Source organism: Mizuhopecten yessoensis, unplaced genomic scaffold (assembly GCF_002113885.1).
Source record: "Mizuhopecten yessoensis strain PY_sf001 unplaced genomic scaffold, ASM211388v2 scaffold7349, whole genome shotgun sequence".
In the NCBI taxonomy this organism is placed as follows: domain Eukaryota; kingdom Metazoa; phylum Mollusca; class Bivalvia; order Pectinida; family Pectinidae; genus Mizuhopecten; species Mizuhopecten yessoensis.
Genome location: NW_018407003.1, coordinates 235,433 through 252,103, shown reverse-complemented (window position 1 = coordinate 252,103; position 16,671 = coordinate 235,433). Strand labels below are relative to the sequence as shown.

General features: G+C 37.8%; 1 protein-coding gene across 1 annotated transcript; it reads left to right on the top strand.

Moving 5' to 3' along the window:
* Positions 1 to 6,462: 6,462 nt before the first annotated feature.
* LOC110453495 (flocculation protein FLO11-like) lies at positions 6,463 to 15,671 on the top strand. The gene is made up of 8 exons (XM_021502454.1): positions 6,463 to 6,646; positions 6,762 to 6,868; positions 8,302 to 8,430; positions 10,316 to 10,452; positions 11,055 to 11,481; positions 12,146 to 12,223; positions 13,308 to 13,448; positions 13,790 to 15,671. Exons 3-8 carry the CDS (start codon positions 8,322 to 8,324, stop codon positions 14,335 to 14,337), a joined length of 1,440 nt encoding a protein of 479 aa, XP_021358129.1. The 5' UTR covers positions 6,463 to 6,646; positions 6,762 to 6,868; positions 8,302 to 8,321; the 3' UTR covers positions 14,338 to 15,671.
* The last annotated feature ends 1,000 nt before the right edge of the window (positions 15,672 to 16,671 follow it).

Sequence of the window (16,671 nt, the reverse complement as noted above, 5' to 3'; positions counted from 1 at the left end):
ATACTTGACCATCAAAATACATTCGATATAAAAGTAATAGGGAAACGTGACGCCATTGATTTATTTCTATAAAAAGTTGAGATTTGTTTATATAACGCAGCCTTGTATAAGGGTGGTTGCTGTGCGTTGGTACGGTACAGTAATACAGTTCCACTGCTTCCCGCCAAAAGTATCAGACGGGGTCATTTTATAACTATCTAGGGATGTTGTTTTCGTATCTCCTATTCCTTAAGATTGCCCATCTATCATGTATATCTAATTCACAAGAGCACTGTATAGCTCATAATACAAGGACATCATAATAAAGTCGTTATTTCTGTATAAAACTGCTAGTAAATCCTTCTGTGAAGTGATATGCATTGATCGGTTTACAGCAGGGATCAAACCTTAAAGGGAATCACTCAAATATCACAGTAATTTTTGGTCCAATTTCATTTGAATGGACAAGATGTTTTTCTTTTTTTTTCATTTTTCATAGTTTAACATACGCGACAAAGTACGAAACCGGAGAAGGACATATGTAAACAGAATACATGGAGCATTATGCGTCAGCCAGAAAACTAGATAATAACACCCATATTTACAGCTGGAATTTTTCATAAGAAAAAAACAACAACATGGTTTTAACGGTTTCAAAAAAACTTTTAACAATAATTGGAACTTGTCTTCGATGGTCTGGCAACATCGGACAGTATACATCCTACATCTAAAACTAAGGACACGGTTATCGAGCACTGAGGACCACGGGGATAGTTCCAATCCAGGAACTTTACTAATATTGATTTATCTTTTCAGCTTTGTATTTCGTGTAAAAGATACATAGCAGCATTTAACAATGTGATGACGTCACACCAACATCGTTTGCATCGTTGGTGGAGTCATATTATGCCGGCACTAAATATCATGAGCCTATTCAGGGATTTTTATCGCCCTGTGCTAAATATGCCCTAAATACAGATTTTTTTAGGAATAAAATTTTGTCCAGAATTATCACACACTAATATCGTCTAGATCAAATCAGTTATGCTAGTTAGATTTGCAAAAACAGTCCGTCTTCAAAATCTCTTTAATTTGCGAAATGAAAACTGTTAAAATTAGAGTGATATAATGCTTAGTTATAAAATGTGCTAATTTGTGTATAAATGGTAAGCATATGAAAATTTTCAGTCATATGATATAGTGTACGGATATGAAGTTATATCACTGAAGCTAAATTTGGGATCTTATCTTTTCTCTTCTTTCTAAACAACTTTCTTCTTCCTAATATCTCCCTTGGCAATGCCTCATGCATCTTGCACACAGGGGAGACCGTCCTTAAATGACCATAGCTGTTGATAGGTCGTTAAAGAATACTAAACGAAAACAAACCAAACCATCACACTACCCTCCTTTTGGATGAAATGAATCGTTGCTTAGTTAAATACGTGTGTGTTTATACACATACAGAACATCGTGTCAGAATGAAGAAAAACCTGGACGGCCATGATGATTTGTATGATTAAGCCACCATGCAACGAGAAGAAGTGCAAAACAACTGTTAACACATATTTTGTCGTAAAACGCCGAAACAGTCATCGCAAATTCACCGCGTTATGCCCTGAAAATCACGTGTGTGAAAACATCGAACGCATTCGCCCACGATCTGAAGTGAATTTTAACACAATCATACGCTAGTGAAAGTTGGTCCGATTGATGGGATTAGAATGGAACGTGGTGGTAAGTACGAGTAAAGGGACAGTGCTCGAGTCTGGACAGGATGGCCGAGGCAATTCCTTATGGCGAGCAGGACAAAATTGTTCCTATACGTAGATTAATTCCAGAATTCTGTACGCCCAAAGGAAGCATAACGGTGAGGATGAACTGTTGTTATAACCAAATGCAGATAAAGAAAGAGATAGCTGACCTGTTTGAGCAAGTGTTCGAGAGAGCCATACCAACATTCTCAACGAAACCGTTAAATCAACTGATTCAGTTAACGCTTTGATAGAAACAGCTGTATACACACCATGACAAAAGTTAAATCCTCAATGAATCGATCTATTGTGCTGGAATATCACTACATGTTCAATGACACAATCTCGCGCGTATCTACTGGGGAAATCTTGAGCAAGCTAAACGTGAATCATGGCTTTTGGCAAGTTTCATTATAATAGCTTAACACTACCTTATCTATGAATGGGAGAATGGAAACTCTATGTGATGAAACGCTACTACAAACATGATCAAGGAGCGATGGCCGCTGTAGAGGTATCAGGCACCGAGTGTCAATCACAAATACGGGCGGCTCAACGACGAAACAGTCAATCTCTATTATCTCTAACCTTTCAGATAATAAGTAGTAATATAAGGGGATTGACGTTAGACGAACAAGGGTTAAACATTTGGAAGGTAGCAAACGAACTTATACAAAAAGCGTAAGCGTTGAGTCATCGAACTGTTATTATGACAAGAAGAGTGTAGGCCTAGTCAAAGCCATAAATCTCCAACCAGCCCACGCGAGAGTACTGCTTGTGCCGACGTCACGCGAGAGTACTGCTTGTGCCGACGTCACGCGAGAGTACTGTTTGTGCCGACGTCCAACCAAAACGATCTTTGAAAACAACATTTCGTTGTTACCGCCGACATGTACTTGTCCAGGTATTTCGAGAGTATTTCGAGCTGTTGGAACTCGCAAAATAAGAAGAACACGACACTCATCATCTAATCTAATTAGGTCTTCGTTTGACATCGAAACCATCTAAGGTAAAGAGCAGCAATTGACCATGCCATACATCCACAGAATTTATTAAAAAAAATACAGCTTTAACATTATAAATAAAATCCTCCCGATGTAAGATGTGACCTCCCAGTTTTACCTATACTTGTAACATAAATCTATGAGCGCTATTTATTAGCCCTCTTAATCAAACCCAAAAAGGGCAAAAGCTAACAGAAGTCAAAATGCCTCATTTAGCAGTATTCGAATTTTAGAAATGCGATCAGTTTCTTTCACTGATTGAAACATAACGCATTACACAGAAAAGTCACAGCTCTGTTGGCAATGCTGAAAACTCATGAAACAACAACGAATGGCAGCATTATTCATAAGGAGGTTCAAAGGGTTGTATTTTTTGTAAGAAGTCTATGTTATAATGTCAGAATTTATTAATATTAATGGTATCGGTCATGGAATTTGATTGATTTAGAAATAAGGTTCGCTTGAACCTTGTGTAAATGATGTCAGATAAAATAAACACTGCAATAGGACCGCCTTTTTCTGAATATCAACATCTTTCATTTTAGTGGGTCATCGATCACGCGCACACTTTGTCAAAATCAATTAAATATTACTAAATGAATGATGTCGTCACGATATTCCTGTCACCTAAAGTGACATTTGAAGCCATTGCCAATTTCAGCTATTCACAATTTATAACTTCAATCTGTGCTTTTCGTTAAAATCATCACTCAGACAGATATGCCTCGCGTGTTCCCTACTCTGCTACTTTCGACCGGAATGGACGCTGGTTCAGGCGACAGCAGACACGATTGTCGTGTCGGTATATGACAGACAGAAAATTGAATTCTACCTATTCGAATAAGGTACATTTTGAGATACATTCTCCGTTACACCATATGTGCGCTAATCGAGTTATGTTCAATGGTTTGAAACTGAATACAGGAGTCCAATAGGTCAGAGCATGCTGACATGTCGTAATAGCAAGTAACATAATGTAAAAGGGTGAATTCAAGACGATGGCGAACATGTTAAAGAAACAATTTACGCAGTCTGTCTGTCTGTCTGCAAGTAGCTTTATAAATGACCACAGAAGAAATGCGTTTTCATAGGACTACGAACGCTACGAAGCTCCACCTCCCGCCTTGCATATCGTGGAAGGTTCTAAGACGCAAACATTTTGTTGACTTTCGGATGTTCCAAGAATAGCGTTTGCACTGAAAAAACATATTTTGATAACAAGTTATTCGTTAAAATGTGTGATACACATGTGATTTGTGGTGCGACCTTGTGTAGACTGGACACTACCGTCACCATTCAATAATTAAGGTGGCTGGTCTCGCCTGCATGTTAAAGGTAATTGTCAATACATACAATCTAACTTAGTATGGGTAGTTCTGTCTAGGGATGTTTACAGCGACCTGTCTAGGTAATACAGAACACGTCATTACTATCCATAACTCAGGCGGCTAGTCGCACTCATCCGAAAACGGCAATGTCCACTATAAATAGCATAGTAACCACTCGGTAAATATAGGTACCAATATAACTGCCTGGTCCGCATCATGTGATATAAAACGCACTCAAGATTTGACCAGAGTTCGTAAAGTTCGGACTTGGTGGGAGAGAGATATTGGTACGTAACTATGAAATATCCATTGATATCAAAACAAAACAGAACCATTCGTTTCATATATTTTGAAAGATTTTTAAAGGAAACAAGTATAGACATGTTAGGGGAACAATGTTTGAGGAAAATGTTTATCTTTATTTTTCATAAAATAAGATTTCGGTATAGGACATATGACATCAATTGTGATCTCAGCTTGCATACAAGGAAATTGGAAATACATTGTTTGTATTGCATTAAGTTGTGTTAACATAAGTGTGCATTAAACACATTCGTTATGCGGTATAAGATCAAAACCGATAAGCATTAAGAAAATAAACGTTCGTACCGAAGAGAAGAATACATGTGAAAAGAATCGTCCCATTAACAGCTTAGATCATTTGAGGACGTTCATGTGTATGTGTAATTGTGGCAGTGTGTTGTTTTATTTGCATAATGATGCATTTGTGATGTGTAAGAAGAGCGTTGATAAAAACGACAGGGGTGCTAGCACGAACAGACCGACAATAGGATCCGAAACAAATTGTGAATGTTCATGCATGTGGGCATTGAAAGGAATGTTACGTCAGGATACCAAACACAAAGAACGACTAGGAACCAAATGGGTGAAAGACACACACGCACATGACTCAGGCAGGGGTCAGGGTAATTGGGCTTGGCAAATGGGATATATTGCTATGACCGAGAAGATAAGTTGGTTCAAGACAGCAAACACTTTTCCCGGTAATATCTTGGTCATTGAGTTACAAAGTTTGCTCCATCTAGAAGTAAGCGAACATTGTACTACGAGACCTGATTTTAAAGGACATGAACGACATTACACACAGTGTAAGTGCTTTACGAACTAACGTCATGCACGATTGAGACACCCTTAATCGTAATGTGAAACTGTACTATAATGTTGAGTCCATAATATTTTCAGTTTTATAGCGTTTAGCTGCTAAAACATCTCACAGTAGTGGTGACTCGCACACAGAACTCGCTCCAGCTGATCTTCTCCGCAAGCCAGAACTGGGGAGAAGCATCACATGAAACAAGTGATAAGTGTATCAGACTATTGGCGTGGGTGTGAACGTTTGGTGAACTGGGGCACAGCAAGGCTTTAGGACACACGAACAGTCGACTGTGTCGTTTACGTCGCACGAACAAACATATGTGGCGTCAAACTGTTTTTTCTCCGACAATTTCTTTCTTGTCAGCGCTGTAGAAAACTAATGTTAAACTGCAACATACTGTCTACCGTTTAGAAAACTTATAATAGAAATGTTTGAGAGCATACTAAAACAATAAACGAGTAGATTACCGATAAGAAACACATGGTTAATGCTATTTAACACACGAATACGCTATATTGTTTCAATGTTTGCTTCATGATTGATCAAGTTTGCGAAGCATTACGACCCGTGACGTCACTCATCGTCATTATTTACATTTCCTGTAAATAGATAAGCAAGCAATCCATCTTGTGATGCTCGACTTTAGTTTCAATAATAACATTTTTATTCTCCCTTATGTTTTTTCCTCAGCACCAAAAGTAAGTTTTGTCAGAGTTGGGTTTCAGGGGTCAATTGGTGCTCCCCTTCGATACAACAAATTTAGCATTTATTGAAATGTTTCATGCATTATGTTTGTGTTTAACATTAGTTTTCTGTTCTGAGTTTCGACAACGTTGTTTGACAAGTTAACAAAGTATAGGGAGGTCAACGTTCAACCTAATCTGAGCCCAGTGCTTACTGGGAGAAACAACATCATTTCAATTGGCCTGGGGCTACGTCGATTGCATCGCCATTGACGCCAGACACTGTCAGTTTCAGTAACATGTTTGTCATTTGAGAAGTAATATGTTAAATGTAAATATTTTAATCAATATCAGTTCCTAATATTTTTCAAAACTTCCGTAGCATGGGTAGGTAAGGTGACATTATTCTGTCATCCCTGTACCAGTATGCTGTACCTTGTGATACTATTTATTGTAATAAGTCTAGTTCATCAGGTACGGCGTCGATAGGGCGTATACATATGTCAAGTACAGGTGTATATATCTACGTAATAGTATGTATCTTAATTATATATAACATAGGGAGTCCCTTCCACACTTCGGACTAGTCATCTCGCCTCACCTCTCCTGACAGGTACACATGTGACGGAGCAGACATAATGCTCACAGGACTCATAGTTTAAATACTTTTATTTTCTTCGTTTTTTTCACGTCCTGACAAAAAAGGAATGCAAATCATGCATTTAATTGTATTTAGCAATCAACGGAGAAAATCTAGGTCGCACTTGACTTAAACCGAGAGGTACGTATTCGTTGTTAAATGAAAAAGAGAACGCTGTCTGAGATGGGTGATAATAAAAGTGACATCATAGGACATTCCGATGTTAATAACATGTGATTGTTTTCCGAATGTTTAGACAGGTCGCTGTTTACTAAGGGTATACAATGCCAGACCTGATTCAAACAGATACTTCCCCCAAACTTCACTGTCCAGAAACCTCGACGTGAGGAAGAAATACACCAGGTAAGAGACTAAATCTTATTAGACTCGGAAACGAGGACTACTTTTATACAGATTGTTGCATACCTAATAGGGAACCATTGTAACATGTTGCCATAAAAGGTTGCTAGTGTGTACGTTCGCCCTCCACATGGTGTGCAGATGTGTAATTACAATTACACCCCCGTGTATGGACGTCGTGCGACTAGTTATACATTAATTTATGCTGTAGTCTTTTTTTTTTTTAAATCAGTAAGAACAATATTTATTCTTTGCAAACATGGCGACATCAAATTTCATTAATTAATTTTTCCTTCGTAGTAACATGTATTCTAGCTCTTGCTCAGAGAGTTTTCGGATCCGATATGATTCACTACTCCGGACCTTGTTCTATCTGGGAGTAAATGATGGATAACTAACTATGACATTAAAGTACATATGCTGTTCTAAACCTTGTTACAAGATAGATGCATATCTTGTTTAACTGACGGGAGACATCATCAAGGTAACCACGAGTGGCGTAGACCACATTTACTCTTCTTGAACAGTTACTTTCACCTCCTACTTTTTCGAGGATTGCTTGTTATATTTTTCTTTCGCATTGAACTTCGGTTACATTTTGTCCTTGCAATGTGCTGACACTTTGAATTTATTTCTAGTTAACTTTAAATCAGTTCATGAACAATTTTAAAATAATATAGCAAAACAACAGTTGACTGATAACGAGAACGTAAAAGATTGCAATGTAACGGTAATAAAATGACATTAGAACTCATAGTTGACACGGAAATATATAACCAGAAGTGAAGACACCGAAACAAATGTTGAATCTTCACATAAATTAGGTGTTTGTCTTTAACGCAGAAGTCCCCGGTTATGAAATTAAGTAATCATGAGTTAAACCGGGGGCCAGCTCATTTAAATATCAAATCATTAGTTATACCTGGATTTTTTACCTGGTGAATATTATCGAAAACGTTGAGCCCTAAACAACCACAAGCCCTCATCGGTCTGTCAACCTTGCAAATGGTTTATGCAAATGTCATCAGCTTCTCTTTGATAGATGAACTATTTGTAAATGACTTATCTCATTTTTCTTTAGATCAGATGTCAAACACTTATATGACCATGAAAGAGTGTATAATAATCTAGGTTTGTGTCCATCTTATTCCGTGTTACACTTTTTACATTAATATTTTATATAGCTACAAATTGTACAAAGTCACGTGCCCGGAGATACAAACACATTGTATGGTTTATCATTAGAAATATAACACTACGGATAGATAATAACATAGTATTATGTAATGAAACACTGCACACTATATATACAAAATTGTAAGTGCTTGGTTACCCAGTTAAAGCGTATGCTAGTTCTTTTTCGAGAAATGAAATAAGGGCCACTCCAATGTAAGAACAGTACGTTACAACGTGGACGTTTCTTGTTCTATTTTTAGCGTATCAGACCACCCCGAAGATGACGTCATCCGTGGACAATGTTCATTTCATTCCGAGTATCTTGACGCTCGGTGTCCTATATATCAGTTCGTCCGCCTGGGCAGCCATTATCTCCGGCACAACCCAAGGTAAAGTAATGTTTATTTAGACACCGCTCCATTTGTTTCGGACAGTAATAGTACACAATGCAAGAATGTTCGGAGAATGTTTACATCATATTCAATCTACGTCAACAAGCAAAGATCAAACGTTGGCTGATTATATTATTTCTAATAAGATATGAGTTGATTGACATTAATTAGTTTTCACCAGACATGTGACACTATTCCGTATATAGAGAAGCATTTTGATACAGATTGTTCCTGTATGTAATTGTACAGTTCACTGTAGGTCAGAAGACGTGGAGTTACTCATTTCCTTCATGTTCTTCACTGAAACATAAAGGAATTTCCCCATACAAAGCGAACTATTGCTTTATGTCCCTGATAAGTAATATATTTGCGTGGAAGTGGAATGTAATTTCAAATAACAGAGATATTAACACTCAAATCAAATAAATAAAACAAATATTTAAAAGCTAGATTTTTATTTTTATTTGCGGAATGAATGTGGAAGGTAGATTCGGCATCTTTAGCCCACTAATTGGTTTAAACATGTGGATTCGAAGAGCGTATCCTATAATTACAATGATGAGATTTTCTGATCTGTTGCGTGAAACTTTTTTCAAGAAAAGGTCGACTCTGAAAACCGGCATATGCATATGGAATTTATTCAAGAATTGTCCATTTACAGATGTTATATTCGTAGCACCATGAAAGGAGAATACATTTACCGAAGACCACACGGTTTAACTTTTTCCAGTCTTCTGAGTCAACGTTTAACTCTACGACTGATTTCCATTCAGTCAAGGACACACCTTTGACCTTTGCACTATCTCTATAGAAGGATTCGGTCGAAGTTTCCAGAGACAGTTTGAAATTTCGATTTCTCATTAACACATACAGTGTTGTCACTTCTAAAGCTGAAAATGAAGCTAATTTTTTCAGCGTAACACGCGACCTTGGTCCTTTATTATAAGGAACTCCACCATCTAATCCCATTCAACACTTCGCTTGTTTAACAAGTTTAACATTTCGCCTGAATGCCTTTAAAGCCTAATGGGTTATTATGTGTTCCAGCTCCATGGCTTGGACGGTTTTTCCAATAATCTAATGGAGCACTGAGCCATACAGTCTTGTTTAATAATTGTAAAAAAATTACCACAAATTTAAATCTGGAAAAATTGAAGGTCAAAGGTTCAATAGGTTGCAATGCAGGGGATGCGTTGAGTATGAGATTGACTAAAATATGCTACAAAAAAACTATTCAATTGTACTGGTTAATGTATATTTCTCAAAACGTGTAGGTAGTTCCAAAGATATATTTATCTATACTCCTATATAACAGTCATTCTAACATGATGTCATTCATCGCGCGTTATATTGTTTCTAAAGCTACTTCACGTGGCCCGATATTGTTGATTACGAGTATGCAGAACGTGCTTCGTCACGATAAACTACACTAACCACAAACACCCTACGCTACTCTTGTTTACAATTATCCTTACTTTCTTTGTTGAAATATTACACTTTTTTTTAAAGACATTTGAGATCTGCCGATACTGGTTCCATCAGCAGAGTTATACGGCCTGTCAAGTCCAATCCGTTTCCGTGTTAGTTACACATAAATCTCCCGGGACTTGATACAAACACTTCCAGCATCCATCACATGTGGCGCTATCGGAACGCAACAGTATAAAACCTCTTTTGGCACTTCAGTGGGAAAACCCAATTATTTGTGTTCTAGCATTTTGGTTTGTATTCGGCTTCCGCTGTTTGGTTTCTTGAATTGATTGCTTTTCAAGACTGCTTGTGTTTTTCTCCTGCGTATTAAACCCGTAATTAGTTGTTGATCCAATTCTTTTGTTAATTTAATGTGACCGATTTCGTTAACGGTGATTTTGTTTTATTTCAGGAACATGTAATCCCAAAGCTGACATGGTGTTTGTACTGAACGGAAACACGTCCATTTCAACGGAAAACTTCCAAAAGCAGAAGGAGTTTGTTCGTGAAGTGATCACCAACCATAGTTCACCGCCAGGAGCAGTTCACGTAAGGCGATACTTCTCAATCCTTACCAATCCTCTGCTGCACCTTTTCTGTTATCCTTACATCGCTTCGGTCAAGGTTAATAACCAGTTTTGGAATGTTACTTCAGTTTCTTTTGAAATGAAATATATCTCATTAAAAATGACTATTAAAAATAAATTGATAATATTTACAACGTTTTGCTCTTTCTGAAATTGTGTATAAATGTATATTACATAAAGATGTATAAAACACCGACTACTTTAAAGGACTATATGTAAGTACGACAGGAGGTTGTCGCCTACAATGCATGTATATCTTATAATAAGACAAGGTCTTCTCGTCCTTGTTTGCCAAATAATATTTTATATATTTATCTGATTTGACACAAATTGGCAGGCCTGTATGTCGTCAGACTTGCAGTTGCTCAATAGTACTCATGTTCCTCGAATAGTAGACTATAAATCATAGCTCTAACGCTATTCTGTATCAGACAACGTACAACATCCAGTGTATGCTTACTGAATGGTCAGACCTATATAATTATACAGTATTTACATTATACAGTAAACTATTTCATGTAATCAAAATTGATGTTAACGAAGTAATTATTTATCTATTAACAGGTGGGTATTATTGTTTGCAGCGATAGTAATATCACGGAAATTGATTTCAAGATCTCCAAAAAAGAAATCCTCACTTCTCTGGAAAGTATAAAGAAACCAGAACCCAATCCTAGTGAAAATAAGAAAAGTGATTGTATTGCAAGTCTGCGAGAAGCGTACTCCAACAGGGAGCGCCACAATACCTCTCGCACGGCACTCTTTGTTATTGGTGAGGAAGGTCGCTGGAACAAGGAGGATACAAAGTTGTTGAAAGTGGAAACGGAAGAAGAGGGTATATCTCTCCTTATCGTTGGCGTCGGAATACAAAGTTTTTCTGTTCTGAATGCCATTCAAGCGATTGTGTCCGACAACCGAAAGTTCTACGTCCTGTCGTCGTATCGCGGTCTAAAGCGGCTATCAGCGGAGCTTACCACAGGGCCATGTTTACGTAAGTATGAAGCTTAACACGCACGTGATGTATTTACGTAATTACAGAGTTCACCACGTGGCGTGTTTACGTCAATATAGAGGTCACCACATTGCGCGTTTACGTCATTACAGAGCTCATCATGTGGCGTGTTTACGTGAACAAAGAGCGTTCGTGATGCCGTGTTACCTAAGGTATTACAGTTTATGTCGGGGCAGTGTTCCATTAACTAGAAGATTAGCATAAAAACGTGTTAATGAGGTATATACAGCACCACGGGGGCTGGTTTACGTTAAGTATGTTGCTTACATAAAATGAACCTAACAACACTAGCATAAAGGAGACTTCGAGGGAACATGATCGAAATGTACAAAATTGTAAACAGATTTATGATAGAAAGGCTTGTACTTTTGTTATGCTTTAGAGAGAGGGATCCATCACAAACAATAGCAGAGGAAATACGTTTTAGGTAAACATTGAAACCATTGAACCAATATGAACTAGCAACAATATATAAATAACTTCTAATTTGGTAAGTATACATCATACACTTGTACTAGGCATTGCTACTTAATTGTTTAGGATTGTTCCAGCATTGTTTACTTAACACGACTATCGATTGTTTTCAATATAAAAATTGGTTATAAGACAGTTTGATGACGTGTTCATTTGATTTGTTTTACAGCCATGTCGTTGGAGGTATCTGAATCTGTGACGCCCCAGCCGATCATTCCGGTGCCCCTACCCTCTCTCACCTTCAACAGTAAGGTCTCTAGTCGTTGATGTTATCTCGTTTGTAAATTGACACTCATATTTGAACAAATTAAATGAGTGTTATTGAAAATACCACAGCATCTGTTTAACATCGTAAGGACACGTCTCCGACCACTTACGTTACTATAATTCAATTTATTGACATTTCTGTAAAAGTCAGGTCTATTAACACGTCCGATTACATTTTAAAGTGATAGGCAGCACGATAGATATCATATGATACACAGTGATGAGTATATAGTGGATGTCAGTGGTGACCAGGGATATCAGGTGGTAGAACGTCTGGTGACCAGGGATATCAGGTGGTCGAACGTCTGGTGACCAGGTTTATTAGGTGGTCTAACGTCTGGTGACCAGGGATATCAGGTGGTCTAACGTCTGGTGACCAGGGATATCAGGTGGTCTAACGTCTGGTGACCAGGTTTATTAGGTGGTCTAACGCCTGCTGACCAGGGATATCAGGTGGTCGAACGTCTGGTGACCAGGGAAATCAGGTGGTCTAACGTCTGGTGACCAGGGATATCAGGTGGTCGAACGTCTGGTGACCAGGGATAGCAGGTGGTCGAACGTCTGGTGACCAGGTAAATCAGGTGGTAGGACGTCTGGTGACCAGGGATATCAGGTGGTCGAACGTCTGCTGACCAGGGATATCAGGTGGTAGGACGTCTGGTGACCAGGGATAGCAGCTGGTTGAACGTCTGGTGACCAGGGATATCAGGTGGTCGAACGTCTGGTGACAAGGTTTATCAGGTGGTCGAACGTCTGGTGACCAGGTTAATCAGGTGGTTGAACGTCTGGTGACCAGGGATATCAGGTGGTCGAACGTCTGGTGACCAGGTATATCTGGTGGTAGAACGTCTGGTGACCAGGTATATCAGGTGGTCGAACGTCTGTCTTGTCCTGAAACACATAGTAGTTCTTAGATTGTAAATACTGATGAAGCACAAAATCATCGGATGATAAAACAAGCGTTAATGCCAGGAATTGGATTCCAGTGACGCACCTATTCAGATTCAGATAATCAGTATTTTAAATTTCACGATTTTCAAACCTTTATACGGTTTATATTGTAGGTAAGTGCCGTGAGTTGTCAGACGGACGGTCGTACATTCGGGAAATCCCCTTTTTAGGATGGCAGCGGCTTACGTGTCCGGAAAGTACCCGGATTGACACAAATGACTGCAAATGTCGGATACCGACGGAATCTGTTACCAGTAAGTGTTCGCGTGTTAGACGTACTTTTTTTGTGATTTTAAATTGTTTTTAACGTCGTTTATCATGATGAAACAATATTCTCGAGAAAATAGCTGTTCTACCTTTTGGTAAACAGTTTGTTTCAAATGTGTCCTGAATCAAAACTAACAAAATATGGAGAGAGAAAAAAATCCGAAGGCGTTTTGAAATACATATACTTAACATTGCGCATCATTGAATATTTATATAAACTATGAGCATAAATGCTAAGAAACCCCTTTTAATCCTGAACATGTAGTGCTGAGTATATGAATTCTATGATGCATAACGCGTCATCGTCCTTGTCTTGATCTTTTTGAAGGGATACCGGAAGTAATGTCGACTGACACAATTGAAATATCGACTCCGCTACCAGTGCCAACTTCACGCATATCAACAACAAGTACAAGCTTAGCCGTAACGACATCGCAGCCAACAACTTCACAATCACCTCCAGACCAGTCTGTTACAGTACGCACGGCCATTACAACAAAACAGGCTATCATAACACCCATTACCTCGTCCAATTTACAAGGCAGTATCGTGGTTGACAGGAAAGGTAAAGTAACTCCAGCACACGACTTGACGACACCTAGCAACCAGTCAAACTTAGAGCCAAAGACTAAACCTAATCAGATATATGTTGATTCGGTAACACAACCTCAACAGCAAACAGAACTTATATCACCTCGTGAAACTTCGGAGAAAGAAATGGCAAAGACGACAGAACGTCCGCAATCGACGTCATTTGTGAATCCAGCTACCCCCGGGACATCTACTTCCGGTAGTGATATAGATTTGATAGATTTAGGCAAATATCTTAAAAACCAGCCATCAACCATGACAACAAAACCTTCATTGAGTAAGTAAGTTTAAGTAAACAAAATCGGAAAGAAAAGTTTAATTTCCAGAGTGAAATACAACCAAACTCAGCGACTGATAAATGGACACGAGATCGTACACACATGCCCTCTGTCACGGAATCAACAGCAGGGAGGACAACTCTCACTAGAACAAACAAATGAATAACCGCAGAGCATGCTACCTCAGAGCATTACCTAGCTATTGCTGATCGGATCCAAAACCACAAGTATATTCATTTTTCGAGTATCTAAACATCAGAACAGAGTAGTGTGAACTCAAATGTTAACGGAATTTAACGAAAGGACGTTGATTTTTCTGTTTTGCACATTTCCTGAAATGGCAGGACAGTACCATCGACCTGTCCCAAATAATGTTGTTTCGGGACATTTGATTGGACGTCGCAATAAGTTACGTCTTTTTTTGGATGTTAGTCACAATCAACATTGTTTCACTGGTGGAGATATCACATGTGATAAGATTGTGTTTAACTGTACGTGTATGCGCTGATAGTAGTAATTCGTTTTATAAATATTAGCAGTTTTTACTCAAATACCACGGAATCGTCTTATTTTTTCATGACTCTAACCAGAAGTCAACTATCACTTTTAACCTATGTTACATATGTAACCCTCCATACCAAATGACGTCATGCTGTATCACATAGCAACAGTCAGGTTTGGGTTGCTTTGGCGATTAAATGAGTTTGTCTGTGCATCGACATAATAATCATCAAAACAAACAATATTTCATAATCAGATTTCAGTTATTCTTCTTTTTCAATGACAAGATTGGACGGTGATGTTATACAACCACCTTACTCATACCGATTGCTGTAAGGTTTGGGAACACGTGTCTTGTGGAACAGGATGACAGCATGAAATATACACAAACAGTCAAGTGTTAAACTGATATGGATTTAGAAATGTTGATATTAGATTAGCATTATGCTTTATATATATTTTGGAAATTATAACGCCAAGGCGATGGGGTTTATAATCAGTCGGCTTTTTTCAGGGAATCTTAATGAACAGCTGAAACTTTGATTAATTCCTATATTAATTTCACTTTGGATTTGTCTTCAGACTTATTTATCCATCCTTGGCTTTCGTAGTTTTCTAATTATCAAGACCAATCATTTTTTAATCTTAGCAGTGGAACAATTAAATACCTGCTAACTACCAAGTCGTCTTTATGACGAGAAGGTGAGATAAGACATGATTTTTCGTCAAAATCTTATAAATAATACACACACATATATATATATATGTATAACTGTAATCCAATGTACGTCTCTTGAACTGAAAAATAAATAGCAAGTAACAAGTTGTGTACTACGAACATGTAACTGCTGTAAAATATGTATGCCTTTCCATTTTAATTCATAATAGTTTTGACCGTTGGTGTGTTAGATGGATTTTTCTATGATTACGCGCAAGAACTTTGACCGTTGGTGTGTTAGATTGATTTTTCTATGATTACGCGCAAAAACTTATGGTATCGTTTCAGTCTTTTTTTCGAACTGATTAAAATAATTAAACGTAATTCATAGACTTTTCTAGTGTCGAATGGTGAGCATTAATATATCATTATGTTAAGTATTCACCATAATTATATATGGCATACTAACATACATTTAGATATTAATTATCTTAATGTTATTATCATACCATATGTAATTATGTTCATGTTAATTATTATAGAAAACATACGTTACATATCACCATAGATGACTTAATTCTAACTTCATGACACAAGAACGCCTGTTTTAAACATTAGGATACGTATTATAAAACTTTCTACTTCTATACTCAGTTTTATCATTGATATACAAGGAAGTACCTTTAACGAATATATATTAAGATTAGTTAATTATTAAAACATAACATTTCAGAATGTCAACCAGAGCAAGTCTGCTAATGATGATAGAACAATGTCGTACCACATCAAGCCTAACAAGTTCCCAGTCTATGTGTTAATTAATGGCATAACACATCAAGCCTAACAAGCTCCCAGTCTATGTGTTAGCTAATGGCATAACACATCAAGCCTAACAAGCTCCCAGTTAATGTGTTAGTTAATGGCATAACACATCAAGCCTAACAAGCTCCCAGTCTATGTCTTAGTTAATGGCAAAACACATCAAGCCTAACAAGCTCCCAGTCTATGTGTTAGTTAATGGCATAACACATTACGCCTAACAAGCTTCCAGTATTGTGACACCAAATATTCCTCCAGGACAAATACCAAGACACTGTCAGTCTCATAACCAGTTCAAGGAATACAACTTCCACCATAACAGCGAGTATATAACAAATGGACGTAATTCACCTAAGACAATTG

What these genes read in the sequence shown, in the direction of transcription:
- LOC110453495 (XM_021502454.1), top strand. Translation starts at nt 8,322, where the DNA reads ATGACGTCATCCGTGGACAATGTTCATTTCATTCCGAGTATCTTGACG. An exon ending in CACCGCCAGGAGCAGTTCAC is followed by an intron (nt 10,453 to 11,054) that starts GTAAGGCGATAC and finishes ATCTATTAACAG; the next exon opens with GTGGGTATTATTGTTTGCAG. An exon ending in ACCGACGGAATCTGTTACCA is followed by an intron (nt 13,449 to 13,789) that starts GTAAGTGTTCGC and finishes ATCTTTTTGAAG; the next exon opens with GGATACCGGAAGTAATGTCG.